This window comes from Microtus pennsylvanicus, chromosome 2, assembly GCF_037038515.1.
Source record: "Microtus pennsylvanicus isolate mMicPen1 chromosome 2, mMicPen1.hap1, whole genome shotgun sequence".
Taxonomy (NCBI): Eukaryota; Metazoa; Chordata; class Mammalia; order Rodentia; family Cricetidae; genus Microtus; species Microtus pennsylvanicus.
The window spans coordinates 30,153,410-30,172,848 of record NC_134580.1 but is presented as its reverse complement, the minus strand read 5'-3'; the positions used below and the strand labels follow the sequence as shown (position 1 = coordinate 30,172,848).

At 43.8% G+C, this 19,439-nt stretch overlaps 1 protein-coding gene and 1 pseudogene across 1 annotated transcript in view; one reads left to right on the top strand and one right to left on the bottom strand.

The window, feature by feature from the left end:
- Positions 1-8,120: 8,120 nt before the first annotated feature.
- LOC142844141 (ribonucleoprotein PTB-binding 1 pseudogene) lies at positions 8,121-12,286 on the top strand (annotated as a pseudogene).
- Positions 12,287-17,819: 5,533 nt separating this feature from the next.
- The window catches only part of LOC142844140 (electroneutral sodium bicarbonate exchanger 1-like), a 36,168-nt gene continuing 34,548 nt past the window's right edge, over positions 17,820-19,439 (bottom strand). The window contains exons 9-10 of the mRNA XM_075962439.1: positions 19,130-19,217; positions 17,820-18,104 (exon numbers count right to left, since the gene is read on the bottom strand). Coding sequence (XP_075818554.1) covers positions 17,820-18,104; positions 19,130-19,217 — 373 coding nt within the window. The remainder of the gene's footprint in view (positions 18,105-19,129; positions 19,218-19,439) is intronic.

Genomic DNA, 19,439 nt, shown 5'->3' with positions numbered 1-19,439 from the left:
TTCTCGCTGAAACACAACGGGAACTTTAAACAAACAGTTTAAATCACACCAATGAGAATGTTTATCACTATGAATTCCTACATTCCAAAGAGAAAAAGAGTCACAGATATTTCAGGCAACCTAACCAGCTACGTAGTGCTCAGGAAGGGAAGGAAGTACCTTCCAAAGCAGTGGACAGCAGAACATAACACAGGTCAGGTTGGCCGGATTCACCCAGAAACTGAGAGAAGAAAACAAAGGGTCGCAGAAGCTACGAGCCACTGATTGGGAAGAGGAATCATCCTCTTACTTGAGCTGAACACGCATTGAGAGACAAGATACTAATAAAATCATATGCATGAGAAGTTGAGGAGACAACAGACACCCTGAAAACAGAGAGTGTCTAGGTGGGGAGATGGCTCAGGAGGTCAGAAGGTTTACTATTCTGGCAGAGGACCTGTGTTTGGTTCTCAGGACCCAGGCCAAGCGGATCAAGTGACTCCAGTTTAGGAGATCCTACACTTCTGCCCTCTGAGGGCATCCAAACACATGCGTGGACGATCTCAAGGGCAAACACAGACACACACACACACACACATGTATACTACAAACACACATTTGAGGTCGCTTAATGTATACTCACATGTACTATATATAATTTTAAAAAGTGATATGTCTTTTTGATTAATTTTCTTTCTATGACCTGGAAAGGCATAAGACGGCAACAGATCCCCTAGGTTCGGCACTTCAAGAAGTTATGTTGTCATGGGATTGCTGTGAGGCAGACCTGGTCTTCTGCAAGAAGAGTCCATGTTCCTAACTACTGGGCTGTCTCTCCAGGCTAACCCATCTCCCAAAGAAATCTGTTTTTGAAAACCCTGAGAGTCCTTCTCATGGACTGGAAAATGTGGATGGAATTGAGAAACTTCTTGATATAAATCCAAGTAAGAAGACATGATGAAGAACAAGATTGAAATATTTATGAGGAAGGAATCTGCATAGGAAAGCCCAGGAGCAGGCAAACCTACTGATGAATCCTCCCAATCTCTTGAAAACAAATGTCAGTGTTCCTCAATACTCCATAAAATAGAAAGGTCCTTAGTAGTTCCAAACTCATTCATGCCCAAACCAGGAAAACACAATGAAGAATAATAGAGGCTATTTCCATGATGAACATAGATGTAAAGTCCTTAATAATACTACTTAATACTTTTCACCAAATTCACATAAGTCAGGCCATACTTCACGGTTAAAATATGCTCCCAAGGATCCTTGCAAGGATAGCTCTACGCATTTAGCCTGACAACACAACACTGAAACAGAATTAAGGGCAAGAGTGCCACAGTCATACAGAAGGACGGCCACAGAGAAGGATGAAACTGTGGGGCTCTCAAGAACATGGTTGTCACCAGAGAAGATCGCTCTACATGGGAAAAGCCAGTCCTTCAAATGTGTCACTTTTCTTCTCTCATATGTGGAACTTGGGAGCAGGAGGAGGTCCTCAACATAAGAGGAGGCTCCTAGGAATGTGGAGGAGGTCGTGTGAGAAGAAAGCATAGCAGCGTGGGTTAATCACATGATCAAGTGCTCAGAATGCATTAGAGATATTCCTGCGATTGCCAGGACTAAATTGTTCCTATGATATGGTACGCCATAACAAGGAAAGGCTTGAAATGAGAAAAGAGAAACAGACCAAAGAACACATAACAAAAGTAAATGAAGAAGTAAAACTAAAGTCAGAGGTTGTGGGGAGATGAGTTAGTGTTTAACAGCACCTCCTGCTCTTTCAGAGACTCCTGGTTCGAGGCCCAACACACATGGTGCTCACAATCAATTTTTATTCGAGTTCTAGCTAATCTGTCTTCTTCTTTTGTCCTCCACAGGTATGAGGCTCTTGGTACACACAAAGAAAGAAAACAATATACTCATACACATAAAAGAATAATATTAAAAGTTATACCCCAAGATGCACAACTTAAATATGAAAACTACCGGGCTGTGGTGGCACATGCCCTTAATCCCAACACTCAGAAGGCAAAGCAGGTAATCTTTTAGCTTGAGGCCAGCCATATCTACAGACTAAGTTCCAGGAAGGCCATAGCTACACAGAGAATTTCTGTCTTGAATTCTCCTCCCATACACTCACAAAATAAACAGAGTAAAAAAAAACATGAAAAAGTAAGCTCATAAATCAAGCCAGAAAATGAATAAATACACACACAACAACAACAACAACAATCAAAGGCAACAAAGCTGGAGGGAAACTTACTATGTTGGAGTCCAGCAGCTCTTGAAAGTCCAGTAGTCTCTTTCACCAGCACAGAGCTCCAACTACTTTCCACCTCACGAACCCGCTTGCACTGAAAGGAGAGGAGGCAACCTCAGCCAGTGATGTGATGGCACAGGCGCTGGCATTGTGAGGTCAGAGCAAGAAAAGGACAAATGGTGGCTTTTCACAGCTCACGGGTTTTCTTCCCCTTCTGTCACCAAGTACAGAACGGCTGAGTGAAAAAATGAGAACATGAAGGGACTTGGGAGGGGTGGGCAGGAGGCAGTGAGATCAGGGGAATGGGGCTTTTCCCATCTCTCCTCCCGAAGACACAGCTTCTGCCTTGCTCCATTCTCCCTACTACTCCTCTTCCCTCTTCTGTTTCTGTCTCTCTCTGCCTCTCTGCTCCTCTCCTCTTTCCCCTTCCCTCCATATCCACTAAATAAATATCCAAGCTCATTCTGCAAGGCGTGTCTATCCATCTGTCTCAACAAACTGAAATAAAGAAAGAAAAGAAAAGAAAAACAAAAAAACTCAGGGAGTGGAGTGAGCAACAAGTTGACAAGAATTAGCCAAGGAAGAACAAAGTAGCCAGCAATATAGGAAGAGAGGGATGCACAGGATGGTGTAGGCAAGCACTTAGCTATTCGGGGTCTTTTTAGTTTGGGATGAGTGAAGAGATGCTTTTCTTGCTGGGTCTCTGTCCAAATAGGAAAGTAGATTCGTTGCGTCTTGGCCACTCTTAGCTAGCAGGTTATCACCCCAACATCTGAGTCCCAAGTTTTTTTGTGGTTTTTTTTTTTTTGGATTTTTTCGAGACAGGGTTTCTCTGAAGCTTTCGGCTCCCGTCCTGGAACTAGCTCTTGTAGACCAGGCTGGCCTCGAACTCACAGAGATCCGCCTCCCTCTGCCTCCCTAGTGCTGGATTAAAGGCATGCGCCACCATCGCCTGGCTCTGACTCCCAAGTCTTTATTGGTAAATAGAAGAAAAGAGGCTTAGTTAAAACTTACATTTGGTGACTGTGGCCAAGCTGGTACCAGCAGGACCAGAAATCCCGCTAGGCCTCAGCCTATGTGGTGCGGTGTTGAATGTCAGGCCCTGGGGAGAAGAAAGTAATTAAAATACAGGATGATTCAGGTTAGGCCATTAAACTGACAGAAAAGCAAGAAAAGTCTCATAAAAGTGAGCACTTGGCTTTTTTTATTAGTTTGTCAGGGCAGGTTTCTCTGTTTAACAATCATGGCTGTCCTGGAATTCACTCTGTAGACCAGGCTGGCCTCAAAGTCACAGAGGTTCAGCTGCCTCTGCCTATTGATTGCTGGGATTCTAGGCGTGCACCACTGTGGCTGGGCACATGGCAATTATTAAAGCTAGGAAAGTTGAGGCAGAGGACCTGGAGTTCAGGTCAGCTTTGGCTACACAGTGGCCTTGAGGTCAGCCTGTGCTACAGGAGACCCTCTCTTACCAAACAAAAAAGCAAAAGCAAACAGAAGAGCAAGGACTGCTTTTGTCTTGTACATGATTGAGGGCCCCAGTGCTTCAAAAGTAACCTGGGCTGTGAGACACAGGGCATGGACTGATAGAGATATGAATAATTTGCATTTTGTGGATTTTAAGGTCAATTTTGTTATATGTATATGTATTTCTAAATTTGATCAAGGTATTGTGATTGTGTAGTTCATTTAAAAATGTAATGTATACAGGTTGTTAATGGATAATCATCTACAATAGTCAAATTTGTAGTCATGTTAGTTAGATTTTCTAGATATATAGAGATATATTTCAATTAGATAGACATTTTTCATATCTTTCAAAGACTGCAGAATATGGCATTTAATGTTTTAATAACTTAGGGCTTTTCATGACAATGAGACACATCTGCTTCTGGCAGCAACAATCTACTTCAAGAGGAAGATGGGCATCGAAGAGGCTCCTTATGGAGTTTGATAGCCATTTTGGCAAGAAACTGCTCTTGCCTGGACTGTTGCATAAACTGGACTGGACACAAAGAACCCACAGAAGGAGTACTGCTGACTTCCCTAAAGGTGATATGATCTTTCAGGGTTCCTGATTCATGAAAGTTTCTGCGAGACATTCTGCAGGACACAACAGATTGTGACTAACCTGCCTTTGAAATTTCCTGCTTCATGGAAATGGCTCTGGATACTATGGGCCTGTAGGCCGAAGATGGATGCCCCAATGGTACAGAGGAACTTTGGGTGACTGTCCAGGCAGCGAGATGTCTCTGTGATTCCTAGAATTTTGTAAGTTGCTTACTTCTCATTTACTTAGGTAATATTATATCCTTCTGGAGTCTTTGATGGAGTTGAAGAATAGATAGATAGTTATAGTTATAGTTTTCCTTAGTTATGATAAAGAATAAAATAGATATCGTACCTGTAGTTCTTCCTTGATTAATGTTTTGTTATATGTAATCTTACTATGTTAAAGTGAAAGCTTTTCTTTTTTGTTTAAACAGGAAAAGGGAAAATGATGGGTGAGAGTCTTCTGTTTTGTGTTGATTTCATTGGTTAAATGAAATTTAATCTTGGCCCTTTAATAGGACAGAAAATTAGTAAGGCAGGGTACACAGAACAAGATGCTTGGAGGAAGAAGCTGAGTCAAGTAGTTGCCAAGATTCTCCCACTCCAGACATACACAGGTTAAGATATTTCCTGGTAAGCCACCTTGTGGTGTTACACAGATTATTAGAAATGGGTTAGATCAATATGTAAGAGCTAGCCAATAAGAGGCTGGAACTAATGGGCCAGTCAGTGTTTAAAAGAATACAGTTTCTGTGTAATTATTTCAGGCACAGCTAGCCGGGTGGCAGGAAGCGGCCCGCCGCTCCTCATCACAATGGACACAAGTGTGTCATGAGTGTGACATCAACACCTGAGGTGGGAGGGTGGCACTCAGCCTTTTTGTGTTCTTGAAGCTATGCTGCCTTCACCTTACCTAAGTAATCAACAGATTTACCCTTTAAATGGACCTCACAGGACCCACCCAGAACCAGCTATGGGGCATAAGCCAAAGAAACTGGATGGAAGTTTACGAAAGTTCAAGCAGGATGATCCCTGTCAATAGAAAGTTCACACCCCTAAGGCATCATATGTGCACACATTATACACTTAGTTACTGGCTAGCAGCTCTTTGTGAGGACAAGGCCAGCCTGGTCTACAAACCAAGGTCCATAACAGCCAGAGCCACACTGAGAGGCTCCATGTCTGGAAAAATAAAGAAAAGATGAGATGAAAGAATTTTCCTCTAGCCCAGGCTTGTGATAATCAAATAAAGGCAGTCCTTGTCAACAAAATGTCCCCCTGTTTTTCCAAAAGGACAGGTATTTGGGGTGGGTCTCTGGAGTGCTGGGCAGAACATCCCAGCACTAGGTAGTGTTGTTCTAAAGCGTGTTCCTTGAGGTCTCTGGCCAGCAGAACTGATCCTTTGCTTCCAAATGATTATTGCCCCCACTCCGTGACTGATAACACATGAGCTTTAGTACTGCAATCGCCCTGCTCCCTGATAGAAAATGAAAATGTCCCACAAAAGGTCAGTTTCAGGCACACAGAAGGACAGAAGATGGTGGAGGGACCTGGTGTGCTATGTCCCACCAAGGAAACTTCCTCTCTTCCTCAAAGAAAGGGTTCTTTTAGACTTTCACTTTTTCTGTTCTTGAATCCTTTTCAGCTGCCCTGTTCCATCATTAGCATCACAAAATGGGATCTAACTCTTACCTCTGGCCCTCTCCAGCCCTGACTTTGAACTGCCAGGAAGATCCTAAGACAACCTCTTTGTAGGAGGCTTTCTGCTAGAGCACAGGCAGACATCCATCTGTGCCCTTCCTTAGGACACCATCCAGTGTGCCTGTCAGTCCTCAGGACAAAAGTCCACATGACTTGGCCTAGACTTGGAAAGTACCTGACTGAGTTATTAAGTGAGAACACCAAGGGACTTGGAAAGGGTGGGCAGGAGGCAGTGAGATCAGGGGAATGTGGTCAAAGCTTTCCATGTGCGTGTAGGTAAATGTCACTGAGAGAATACTCATGTTGTAGAGTCAATGTACACAAATGTTTTAAAATGGTTAATGAAGGAATGAACCCAGAGAAATATTAAAACTAAAGGTTAAAGTAGAGTAAACATCTAATTGATGCAGATGATAAAAATTGCCCCAATTATACCCCAGACCGAGGAAGAAAGAAAGGAAGAAAGGGTTATTTTCAATCCTGGAAACATATACCTCTAAACCCCAAATCTGTGACCTTAGAAGGAAACTCACTGTGTTCAGATTCAACAGCTCATGAATATCCACCAAGTGGGACCAGCTCACTTCTATCTAAATCACTCTTTCAACTGCAGATCTGTCAGGAGCCTCTCTCAACTGTAAGGAGAGGAGGCAGCCTCAGCCAGAGCAGTTAAGAAACAGGGTTCTGTCATTGTGAGGTCAGAGCAAGAAATGGACCAATGATGGCTTGGCTTAGATCACTGGTTTTCTTCACATTCTGTCCCTAAGTACAGGAAGGCTGCCCTGGTCAGTTGGCAGGTAGGGGCCTGGGGAGGCTGGTTACACCCAGTTAGCATTCACTATATCTCCCTTTTTTGTTCATCGTGTCTGTTCTTTCATTCTTTTGTTCTTTTGGGGACCTGACACCCAGCTCCCAATTAAATTATACACAGTAGCTTCTTCTACTTACAATGCCTAGCCTTAGCTTGGCTTGTTCCTTTCCAGTTTTTCTTATCTTTGAATTATTTTGTCCACCTTTCCCTCTGGCTCTGGGCTTTTTAGTTTTTTGTTTTTTTTTTTAAAGCACTCTGTGTATCTTTCTTTGATTATTACTCAGTGTCTGGATAACTGGATAGCTTCCCCTAGCATCCTGCTCTCCTTGTTCTCTTGCTCTTTCTCTGTTCCTTCCTCTACGATTTCTCCTTCCATTTATACTCTCTGTGTGACTGACCAACCTATCCTTTCTCCTGCCTTACGTTTGGCCATTAAAATCTTCATTAGCCCACCAGGTGTTTTAGACAGGCAAAGCATCACAGCTTCACATAGTTCAACAAGTGCAACCTAAACAGAAGTCACACACCTTGAAATAATATTCTACAACACCACATGCCCTATCTTTTCCTTCTGGGTTTATTTACCAGGTTCTCCAACTTTGAAACATGGCGACATGCTAGAGATCAGATTTCAAACACGGGATCTTTCTTTGGGTATTACACATCCAAGCCCTAATAGAAACCCTTTCCACTTTAATAATCACAGTAGTTGGAATCATGTGAATTATAACAGGCTCTGGATGTTGTCCTTCACCATTATGGACACTGTATACTTTTCAGGAGCCATTTTCCCAAAGATGATTGCAGGCACCATTGTCCTAAGAATGTTTGCAGAAAGCCTCACTATCTTGAGAGCTATTTTCTCATGAAAGCTGCCACAAATCCCAACTTTCTTGATAGGAGGGACCATTGTCCCAAGAATGTTTGTAGAGAGCCCCCACATCCTAGCTACCTTGAGAGCTGTTTGTTAAGCAGAGCCACAAAAGTAATGTTTCCACTTACCAGGTGTGCTGACTAGTGACTTTGCTGCCTTGGCAAAGGCCCCCAACCCAATTCAGGTCCCTCATCCAGGGGCTATATAAGCCACTGCCATTATGCTAAAAAATGGAGGCTTTGACAAGAGAATTTGGCTTGGCCTCATTCTTCTCTTGCGCCCATGTTCTTTCAGGTAGCACCTCTCTAGACCCTGGAATAACTGGACCTGCTGAGCAGGTAAATATACTTGCTTTCTCTTCCTGTGAAGAAACATCATGACCAAAAACAACTTGAGGAAGGAAGGTTTACTTCCCTTTCACTTTCCTATCAGAAGCTACCATGAGTGGAAGTCAGGGCAGGAAGTCAAGACCAGAACCTCGAGGCAGGAACCAAAGCAGGTACCATGGAGTAAAGCCACTTACTGACTTGCTCTCCTTTCCTCTCTAAGACAGCTTATTTTATAGATACACCCATGACCTCCAACCCAGGGACATCAGACACTGATTGAAATTCCCCATAGACTTACTTATTAGATAGTTAAGTTCCTTCTTCCTCAGATTACTCCAGCGTGTGTCAAGTTGACATTTCCAACTGGCACACACTGACCCCCATCTATTAGTGGATGGGGAGCATGGTCCACTTCTCACAGACCCTAACATACTGTCATGACTTTTGGCTCATGGAACCCATCACATCCGTCCTCAAAGCAATCAATTCCTTTTGTAGTAGACTCAGATTGATCAGAGTAACATGGTAGCCTCTGATTGACTATGGGATGCTGTGGGAATGCTCTGTTTCCCAGGACACTCCAGGGCAAGTGACTAACTTCTACGGGGCTGAGAAGAATAGACGTTATCACATTTTCTCCATAAGCTCCTCATCCAATTTCCTACCAGACAGAAAACTAGGACCCCAGCAGGCAGTGTGTTGATATGTTCAAAGTGATCAGAGGAAAAAAAATCTATCAGTGGTCCCGGAATCCACACCTCTGAAGGGGGAGGCACATGTGGTTTCTTCAATGAAACCGGATGTTCTGGGCCAAAATTTTAGGGGAAGTAGAGGGGAAATCCTCCCAAAATAAACCAAATAACCACCAAAATAGTTGAGAATGCAAATGAAAAATTTAGAGCAGACCTCGGAGCTAGGGCAACTCCCAAGTAACTTTTCTGAGTGTTTTTAGACTCCTTTAGCTCTCGTGGCTACTTTGATGATTTAAATTCTGTTTTGTGTCTCTGTCTATGTGGATTCTAAACCCTGGAACAGTTAGTGTTGTTCTAATTCCAGGTCTTTATGATCTCATGCCTCAGAAATACCATCCATTGCCAAATGCATTGAGCCATCTGCTACTGCTAAGGCTCTCATTGTTGTCACCGTCTGACCTCCAGTCCCTCACTGCCACACACCACCTTCTACAAATGTCTCCACTGCCTGTTTGTCCTGCAGTCGAACCCTAGACCAAACCACAAGATCAGCTATCCACTCCCAGTTCTACTTTTTTCAATCATTTATCGTTTTTAGTGAGATATAATTTTCTCCCTTCCCCTCCCATCATCCCCCTCCCCTCTACCCTCTCCTATGACCCCCATGCTCACAGTTTACTCAGGAGTTGTCTTTTCCTACTTACCATGTCCATTAGATCCCTGTGTGTCACTCTTAGGGTCCTCTTTGTTGTCCAGGTTCTTTGGGTTGTGAATGGTTGGATGGGTTTTCTTTGCTTTATGTCCACTCATGAGGGAGTGCATGATATTTGTCTTTCTGGGTCTGGGTTACCTCCTTCAATATGATGCTTTCTACATCCATCCATTTGCCTGCAAATTTCAAGATGTCATTATTTTTTTTTTTTGCTGTGTAGTATTCCATTGTGTAAATGTACCACATTTTCTTTATGTATTTTTCAGTCGAGGGGCATTTAGGTTGTTTCCAGTTTCTGGCTACGAAAAACAATACTGGTATGAACATAGTTGAGCACATGCCCTTGTGGTATGATTGCTCATCCATTGGATATATATATCCAATTAGGAAGGTTGTTTCCTAATTTTTGGAAAAATCACCATACTGATGCTCAAAGTGGCAGTATCAGCTTTCATTCCTACCAGCAATGCAGGAGTGTACCATTTACCCCACCATATATCCTCTCCAGAATATGCTGTCATTGGTGTTTTGATCTTGGCCATTCTGACAGGCATAAGATGTTGTATCAGAGTTATTTACATATGCATTTCTCTGAAGGCTAAGGATGTGACCATTTCCTTAATTGTCTTTCAGCCATTTTAGATTCATCTGTTGAGAGTTCTCTGTTTAGGTCCATACCACATTTTTTACTGGAATGTCTGTATTTCCCACTTTTTCTTCCATGAGGTTCAGTGTGATTGGTGTCATGTTGAGATCTTTGATCCTTCTGGATTTGTGCTTTGTCCATGGCGATAGTTGGACCTATTTCATTCCTCGACATATTGATATTCAGTTATGCCAGCACCATTTGTTGAATATGCTTTCTTTTTTAATATTTTATATATTTTACTTCTTTGTCAAATATCAGGTGTTTGTAGGTGTGTGGATTGATATCCATTCTTTGATTCAGTTCCATTGGTCCTCCTGTGTGCTCTTATGGCAATACCAGACGGTTTCAGTATTGTAGCTCTGTAGTAGAGTTTGAGTCAGGGATTGTGAGGCCTTCAGAAGTTCCTTTATTGTACAGGATTCTTTTGGTTATCGTGGACTTTTTGCTTTTCCATATGAGGTTGAGTATTGTTCTTTTGAGGTCTGTGAAGAATTTTGCTGGGATTTTGATACACGTGGCTTTGAGTATGTAGATTGGTTTTGGTAAGATTGCCATTTTGACTACGTTAATTCTGCCTACCCGAGAGCATGGAACATCTTTCCATCTTCTAGTGTCTTCTTCAAATTCTTCCTTCAAAGATTTAAAGTTCTTGACTCACTGGCCGCTGGTCAACTTGGAGGCAGAGGCCAAAGGGGAAACTTTGTGGACCGCCTATCGATGAGCACCTGAACAGGAGCTGCTGTCCTTGGAACCGGAAGAGATCCGGAAGCGCCTGGAACTACTGAGTGCCAGTTCCATAACCGCTGCCATGATACTGACCCGGGGCCTTCCGGGGGACTTGACCAACCAGGAAGTAGGCTATCGCGATCTTCTGAGCGACTATGAACTCAAGGACAGTTGGTGGACAAATACAAAGGGACAGCTTTCGTGACCCTGCTGGAAGGGGATCAGGCTAAGCTGCCATCAAGGCCTTCCACCAGAGCCGGCTTCGAGAGCCGGAGCTGTCAGTTCAGCTGCAGCCTACAGATGCTCTGTTGTGTGTGGCCAAGCTGCCACCCAGCCTGACCCAGGCACAGTGTGAGGAGCTGGTGCGGCCCTTTGGCAGCCTGGAGCGCTGCTTCGTAGTGTACAGAGAGCGCACAGGCCACTCTAAGGGCTATGGCTTGCAGAGTACATTAAGAAAGGCTCGGCTGCCAGGGCAAGGCTGATTTACTGTGCAAACCACTGAGCCCCTAAACACTGTATGTGGATTGCACAGATGCTGGGCCGCTGTCTCCTGCCTTGTTGCACTCTCGGTGCCTCTGTGTGGACCATCTGCCACCTGGCTTCAATGATGTGGATGCCCTGCACCAGGCACTGTCCGCGGTCGATATGCCCACCTTCTTTCACCTGCCATGTGGCCAGGGTGGGCAGCTGGGGGGCTTTGCAGTACTCGAGTATGAGACAGCAGAGATGGCAGAGGCTGCAGAACAGAGGGCAGGTAGCCTGGCCCTGGGTGGCAGTCACCTTCGTATGTCCTTCTTTGCTCTAGGTCCTCCTGGCCGCAGCATGCTGACAGCACTCATTGCTGCCCAGGCCACGGCACCCAATCGAGGCAAGGGACTCCCGCCTGAGCCAAACGTCCTGCAGCTGTTGGACAATCTGGGCCCATCTACCTCCCTCCAACTGCTGCTCAATCCTCTGCTGCATGAAGTGCCAGTGGCCAACAGGGCCTTTTGGGTGTGCCCACTCCATGCTACGGCTCAGCAGACCTACCCTGTCCACTGCCCTGCTCCAGTTAGCCCTGCACACCCAGAGTCAGAAGAAACCTGAGATCCTGGGAGACTCTCCTCTGGGTACCTCCAGGCAGGTGCCCAACCTGTCAATTCCCTCCTTGGGAGGTGTCTTCAGATGGTGATGCTGGCTCTGGGACTGAAACCTGCTGAGGGAAGCCACAATCCCTTACTACCACCACTGCTGGGCCCTTCTGGGGTGACCGGGAGCCCATGAGTCTGCATTCCCCAGCATCCCAGCTCATTCCACACCCAGCCCCTGTGGGGCTCTGAGGCCCCAGTTTTTGTTAGAGGCCTCCTGAAGGACAATGTGCCCCTGCCAACCACCCCTGGGGTGTCACTGTTGGTTGAGCCCCCAAAAGGACTACCGCATCTCCCTGAACCCCTACCTGAATCTACATAGCCTGCTTTCATCCAGCAACCTGGAAGGCAAGGAGACCCGAGGCTGGTGAGCATTGTTTAATTTCCATGTGTTTGTGGGCTCTGGAATTAGCATTGCTGTTGAATTCTAATTTTAAGCCATGGAGATCTGATAAGATGCATGGGGTGTTTCAAATGTTTTGTGTCTGTTGTGGTTTGCTTTGTTACCCAGTATGTGCTCAATTTTTGAGAAGGTTCCATGAGGTGCTGAGAAGAAGGTATTTTCTTTTCTGTTTGGATGGAATGTTTTATCGATGTCTGTTGAGTCTATTTGAGTTATCACATCTGCTAGAGCCACTCACAGCTCTAGATCTGCTCTGGAAGGTGACCTTTGACTCTTGTCAGTGCTTTGACCCTGCTTATCTCTCAGGGGTGATGTGAACAGCCTTCTGGGATGGATGGCTGGGACCAAGCCTGCTTTGGTCTCAAGGTAGAGTGGCCTCACAGCAAAACCTGCCTTCAGTCAGGACCAGAAGGGGTTAATCTTAACAAGCCCTGGCTGGAATCTTCTAGGGTGGTTGCACCACTGTAGAGAATTAGACCCTATGGAAATACTGGTCTTTGTTGTGATAGTCAATGGGAGGCTCCCCCAAGGGACTGAAATGGCTGAGAGGTCTAGTCACATTTTGGGTCTTTCCTAGTTAGGTTTCCACTGCTGTGATAAACGCCATGACTGATACCAACTCGGGGAGACTGGGGTTTGTTCTTTACTACACTTCACCATCCATCAATGAGGAAAGCTGAGGTTCAAAGCTGGAGGCAGGAACTGAAGCAGAGACCATGGGTGAAGGCTGCTTATTGGCTTTGTCTCTCTGCCTTTCTACCTTCCTTGTACAACAAAACCACCTGTCCCAGGATCACATTATCCACCATAATGAGACTAGGCTCCCCTGCATGAATTAACAATGAAGAACACACCCTGTAGTCATGTCTGCAGGCCAGTCTGGTGAAGGCAACTCTTTGAGGTTCTGTCTTCCCAGGTGTGTCTACTTAATAACTGAGGCTATTACTGCAAGGTTTTATTCATTTTCGAGAGATGATTTCTTGAAACCCAAATTGACCTCAAATTCAATATTTAACTGAGGATGACCTTGAACTTCTGATCTTCCTGTCTCTGCCTCTCAGGTGTTAGAGTTATAGGCATGTGCCACCGAGGCTGGCTAAGAAATTTTTATTCCTCTTCCCAGATCCATATTATTCCATAATGTAGTGGATTTAACTGTCCTTACTTTAAATCTTTTCTTTTCTTTACGTATCTATTTGTTTCAGTTTATTTATATGCTGGATTACATTGATAGATTTTCGTATGTTGAACCAGCCCTGCATCTCAGGAATGAAGCCTACTTGATCATAATGGATAATTTTTCGGATGTGTTCTTGGATTCGGTTTGCCAGTATTTTGTTGAGGATTTTTGCATCGATATTCATGAGTGAGATCGGCCTGTAATTCTCTTTCCTGGTTGAGTCTTTGTGTGGTTTTGGTATCAGAGTAACTGTAGCTTCATAAAAGGAATTTGGTAATGACCCTTCTGTTTCTATATTGTGAAATACATTAAGGAGTATAGGTATTAGGTCTTCTTGGAAGTTCTGGTAGAATTCCGCATTGAAACCATCTGGTCCTGGGCTTTTTTTGGTAGGGAGGTTTTTGATAACCTCTTCTAATTCTTCGTGACTAACAGGTCTATTTAGATTGTTCACCTGGTCCTGATTTAACTTTGGTAAATGGTATTTATCTAAGAAAGTATCCATTTCCTTTACATTTTCCAGTTTTGTGGCGTATAGGCTTTTGTAGTAAGATCTAATGATTCTCTGAATTTCCTCTGTGTCTGTGGTTATGTCCCCCTTTTCATTTCTGATCTTATTAATTTGCAAATTCTCTCTCTGCCGTTTGATTAGTTTGGATAGGGGTTTGTCAATCTTGTTGATTTTCTCCAGGAACCAGCTTTTTGTTTCACTGATTCTTTGGATTGTTCTCTGTGTTTCTATTTTATTGATTTCAGCCCTCAGTTTGATTATTTCCAGTCTCCTACTCCTCCTAGGTGAGTCTGCTTCTTTTTTTTCTAGAGCTTTCAGGTGGGCTGTTAAGTCTCCAATGTGAGCTTTCTCTGTTTTCTTTAAGTGGGCACTTAGTGCTATGAACTTTCCTCTTAGGACTGCTTTCATAGTGTCCCATAAGTTTGAGTATGTTGTTTCTTTATTTTCATTTAATTCCAGGAATACTTTAATTTCTTTCTTTATTTCTTCCTTAATCCAGGTGTGGTTCAGTAGTTGGCTGTTCAGTTTCCATGACTTTGTGGGCTTTCCGGGGGTAGCCTTGTTGTTGAATTCTAACTTTAATCCATGGTGATCTGATAAGACACAGGTGGTTAGTAATACTTTTTTGTAACTGTGGATGTTTGCTTTGTTACCGACTATGTGGTCGATTTTCGAGAAGGTTCCATGAGCTGCAGAGAAGAAGGTGTATTCTTTCCTATTTGGGTGGAATGTTCTATAGATGTCTGTTAAGTCCATTTGTTTCATTACCTCCATTAGTTGTCTTATTTCTCTGTTAGGTTTCTGTCTGATTGACCTGTCCATTGGTGAGAGAGGAGTGTTGAAATCTCCTACTATTAGTGTGTGCGGTTTGATGGCTGCCTTGAATTTTAGCAATGTTTCTTTTATGTACGTGGGTGCTTTTATATTAGGGGCATAGATGTTCAGGATTGAGACTTCATCCTGATGAACTGTTCCTGTTATGAATATAAAATGCCCCTCTCCATCTCTTCTGATTGATTTAAGTTTGAAGTCAACTTTGTTAGAGATTAGTATGGCCACACCTGCTTGTTTCTTAGGTCCATTTGCTTGATAGGCCTTTTCCCAACCCTTTACTCTGAGTAGGTGCCTGTCTTTGTGGTTGAGGTGTGTTTCTTGTAAACAGCAGAATGTTGGATCCTGTTTTCTTATCCAATCTCTTAGCCTGTGCCTTTTTATAGGTGAGTTGAGACCATTGACATTAAGTGATATTAATGACCAGTGGTTGTTAACTCCGGTCATTTTTTTTTAGTCGTAGAGTTTGTGTGTATCCCTTCTTTGGTTTGTGTTGATGAAGGGTCTCTAGATGTCTGAGTTATTGTGGTCATTATTGGATTCCTTGGTTAGTGATTTTCCTTCTATTACTTTCTGTAAGGCTGGATTTGTGGCTGCATATTGTTTGAATTTGTTTTTATCCTGGAAAATTTTATTTTCTCCATTTATAGTGAACGAAAGCTTGGCTGGGTATAGTAATCTGGGCTTGCATCCATGGTCTCTCAGTTTCTGCAGTACATCTATCCAGGACCTTCTGGCTTTCATGGTTTCCATGGAAAAGTCAGGTGTAAGTCTGATAGGTTTACCTTTGTAAGTAATTTGGCCTTTTTCCTTTGCCGCTCTTAATATTTTTTCCTTATTCTGAATGCTTTGTGTTTTGATAATTATATGGCGAGGGGATGTTTTTTTTTGATCCAGCCTATTCGGTGTTCTGTATGCTTCTTGCACCTTCATAGGTATATCTTTCTTTAGGTTGGGAAAGTTTTCTTCTATAATTTTATTAAATATATTTTCTGGACCATTGAGCTGCACTTCTTCTCCTTCTTCTACTCCTATTATTCTTAGGTTTGGTCTTTTTATTGTGTCCCATATTTCCTGAATGTTTTGTGATGAGAGTTTGTTGGACTTGCTGTTTTCTTTGATCAGTGTGTTTATTTTCTCTATGGTATCTTCAGAATCTGAGAGTCTTTCTTCTATCTCTTGTATTCTGCTGGTTATGCTTGTTTCTGTAGTCTCTATTCGTTTACCTAGATTTTCCATGTCCAGCCGGCCCTCTGTTTGTGTTTTCTTCTTTGCCTCTATTTCAGTTTTCAAGTCTTGAACTGTTTCCATTATCTGTTTGATTGTTTTTCCTTGGTTTTCTAGGGTATCATTCACTGATTTATTCAATTCTTCAAACTTTCTGTTATATTTCTCATCCATTTCTATAAGGGCGTTTTTTACATGCTGTTTAAGGGCGTCAATCACTTTCATGAAGTCAAACTTTTCTCCTTCTTGATTAAGGTGTTCATGACCTTCCGTTGTGAGGTCGCTGGATTCTGGTGGCTTCATGTTGCTTTTCAGTTTGTTGGGCGAATTCTTGCTTTGGCGTCTGCCCATCTCTTCTTCCAAATACTCCCTTATGGGTCTTCTTTTACCAGATCAGGTCTCCTTGCCTACCCAACGCGGCCTCACCAATGTTGGCTCTCCTGGCACCAAGGGATCAGGTCTCCGTGCCCAACCCTGGCTCGTCCCAACGCTGGTTCTCCCCAATGCTGGTTCTCCGCAACGCTGGTTCTCCCCAACGCTGGTTCTCCTGGGGCGGAGAGATCAGGCCTCTGTGCTGGATGGGCAGCTCGCAAACAAAGCGCCTACCCTCCTTGGTGCAGGCAGGCCACAGAAACAAAGGCAGTGGAGCCCGCCCGGGCGCCGGGAGGACTGGGACCCAACTCCCAATCACGTATCTATTTGTTTTTGCAGTAGGGACATCATATGTGCAGGACCTTGGGAAGAACTCAAGTATAGACATGTGCCACCACCCCAGCTTGTGTGTGTGTGTGTATATATGTAACATGTGTGGTCATGTGTGTGTACATGTACTCAACTAGTGCGTGATGTCTTTACCTCCTTCTCCCTTTTCTTCCCTCAATCAATTATTAATTTTGTTTTTTGTCATTGCTTTGACAGGGTCTTTCTGTAGTCCTGAAACTCCATATATACACTGATCTTGAACCCACAAAGATCTCTTGCTTCTGAGTTCTGGGATTAAAGGCATGTGCTGCCATATTCAAATAATCCTTGTTGTTTTGTTTTGTGGAGCCAGGATCTTACTATACAGTCCAGGCAGGCATGGAACTTGGTATGTAACTCGGGCTGGCTTTGCATTTATAATCCTTCTGTCTGCCTCCCAGCTGGTGAGATTAACGCATAGGGCATCACATGGGTTTCAGCCTCAGTTTCAGGTCTGCATCCCTGTCTCACCGACCTTTAAAATATTACCCTAGATCAGTCAATTCTGTAAACTAGAGACAAGAGCAGGGGCGGGCATCTGGGAAGGCCAAATTTACATGGATAAAAATGTCTGTCCTCATCTGGTACATACAGAAGCTCTCTTCCCATCCTCGGTACGTCAGAGAACCTTAGAAACCTATTTGTTCTTTCATTATACCATGTTTTTTTTTTTAACTTGAATATTTTGTATACAATGTATTTCCAGGAAATACTTTCCCTCTCCCCTCCTTCACTCTAGATCAGTCCTTCCCAATGTGGCGAGAACTCCATTCCCAGTTAACAATGATATTTTAGCCGGGCAGGGTTGGCACACTCCTTTAATCCCAGCACTTGGGAGGCAGAGGCAGATGGATCTCTGTGAGTTCGAAGCCAGCCTGTTCTACAAGAACTAGTTCCAGGACAGGCTCCAAAGCTACAGAGAAACCCTGTCTCAAAACCAAAAGAAAACAACAACAACAAAACAAAAGACAATGATATCTCAACACATCAGGGCCTACCTGTTATTACAGATTAGTCTTTTATTCCTAGTCTGACATTCAAGAGCTCCCAAACAGGGACAAGTCTTGGTATATTTGGCATAAACAGACATAACTTTTGCTTGTCTGTGGAAAGAACAGCAGCCACAAATAGCTTATATGCATACGTTACCTGGGAAGGGACATTTTTGGGTGGCTCAATTCTAATGGATGGGTCCCACTCCCCTGGAGGGAGCACAGTCACCTGGTCCAGGAACTCATCTATCCCGGTCAGAAGGTCATCTCGCTCCTTGGCTTTATATGCCACATCATGAAAAATCTACAGAAGGGAGGAAAACACCTTAGGAAAACTCAACATTACTGTGTTTGCAACGATATCCACTGAGAAATGGATACAGCCTCTTGATTTTTATCTCTGGCATGGATATCTAAGACATAAAACTTAGTGCTTAAAGGAACCTAACGCAGAGTGCGGAGGTGCCTGTGCCCGTGAATCCAGGCACACCCCAGACCACAGCAGGAGGGCACCTCAAGTGGAAGGCCAGGTGGGCTCACGGAGTGAGACCCTGTGTCAAGGAGATAAGACACCACTTAAAGTCATTTTATTGTCTCCACAGGAGAAAGGACACAGAAATTCTCTTAGTCACGTCTGAAAATAGACAGTCTTGCTAATGGAGGTCATCTGTGAAAGGACCAGAGAGAGATCACACATGAACTTAGAGCACAGATGTGTGCCTTGGACAGCCATACATGAACTTAGCGCACAGATGTGTGCCTTGGAACCACTGCACAGCAGCCCTCACCAGGTACAGAGTGACCATGACACCTCCACATGACACTGCCCGAGGGCACAGCCTGACCTTATGCAAACCTCTCTTTCCAGGGAACAGGAGTATTTCTTTATACAAATAAGTTCAACATATTTAATTAACTATATTCTCTAGAAAGTTAACTCAGGCTTCATGAGCTACATTAAATATGAGTTGACACATTTTACTTGGCAATAATAATTCTCCCAGAAAATGATGTCTTTGCATCTTGGATTACTTAAAAAAGGGAGAGTTAAGTGGCCATAGTGGTACATGCTTATAATCCCAGCACTAGGTGTTCAAGGCCAACCTGGGCTACTAAGAACCTGTCTATAAACAAACAAGCAATGGAACTGCAAGGAAAGTCTCCCAGAGGGTGTGGTTCTCTTTGAATGGCTCCTAGAGAAGTCCCGGATGCTTCCCAGCAGATGCTGCCACAGTCCTTATCGTATCCCCAACAACGCACACAGCTTCCGCGAGAGAGAAATGCTCACTAATTACGAGATGAGTGGATGGAAGGCAGAGTGGTCTGTACCTCATCGGTCATGATGGTGGCCATGGATCTGCCAATCTCGTGGTACTGCTGACCTTTTCTTACTGGGCCCAGCAAGATAAACAAAAATCTGCCAAAACACACAAAAGAGGGAGCTACATAAATAAAGAAGGAGAAGGGACATCTTATCCACTCTAAATAGCAAACCTCGCCCCGACTACCACACAGAGACCATCACCGCCTTCAAGAAGAACATCAGCCTGCTATGGCCAGGCGCCATTCAGAGCTATTAATAAGACATCATTCAATAACGTGGCTGGCTGGGCTTCTTAGCGTTACCATAGACACAGTT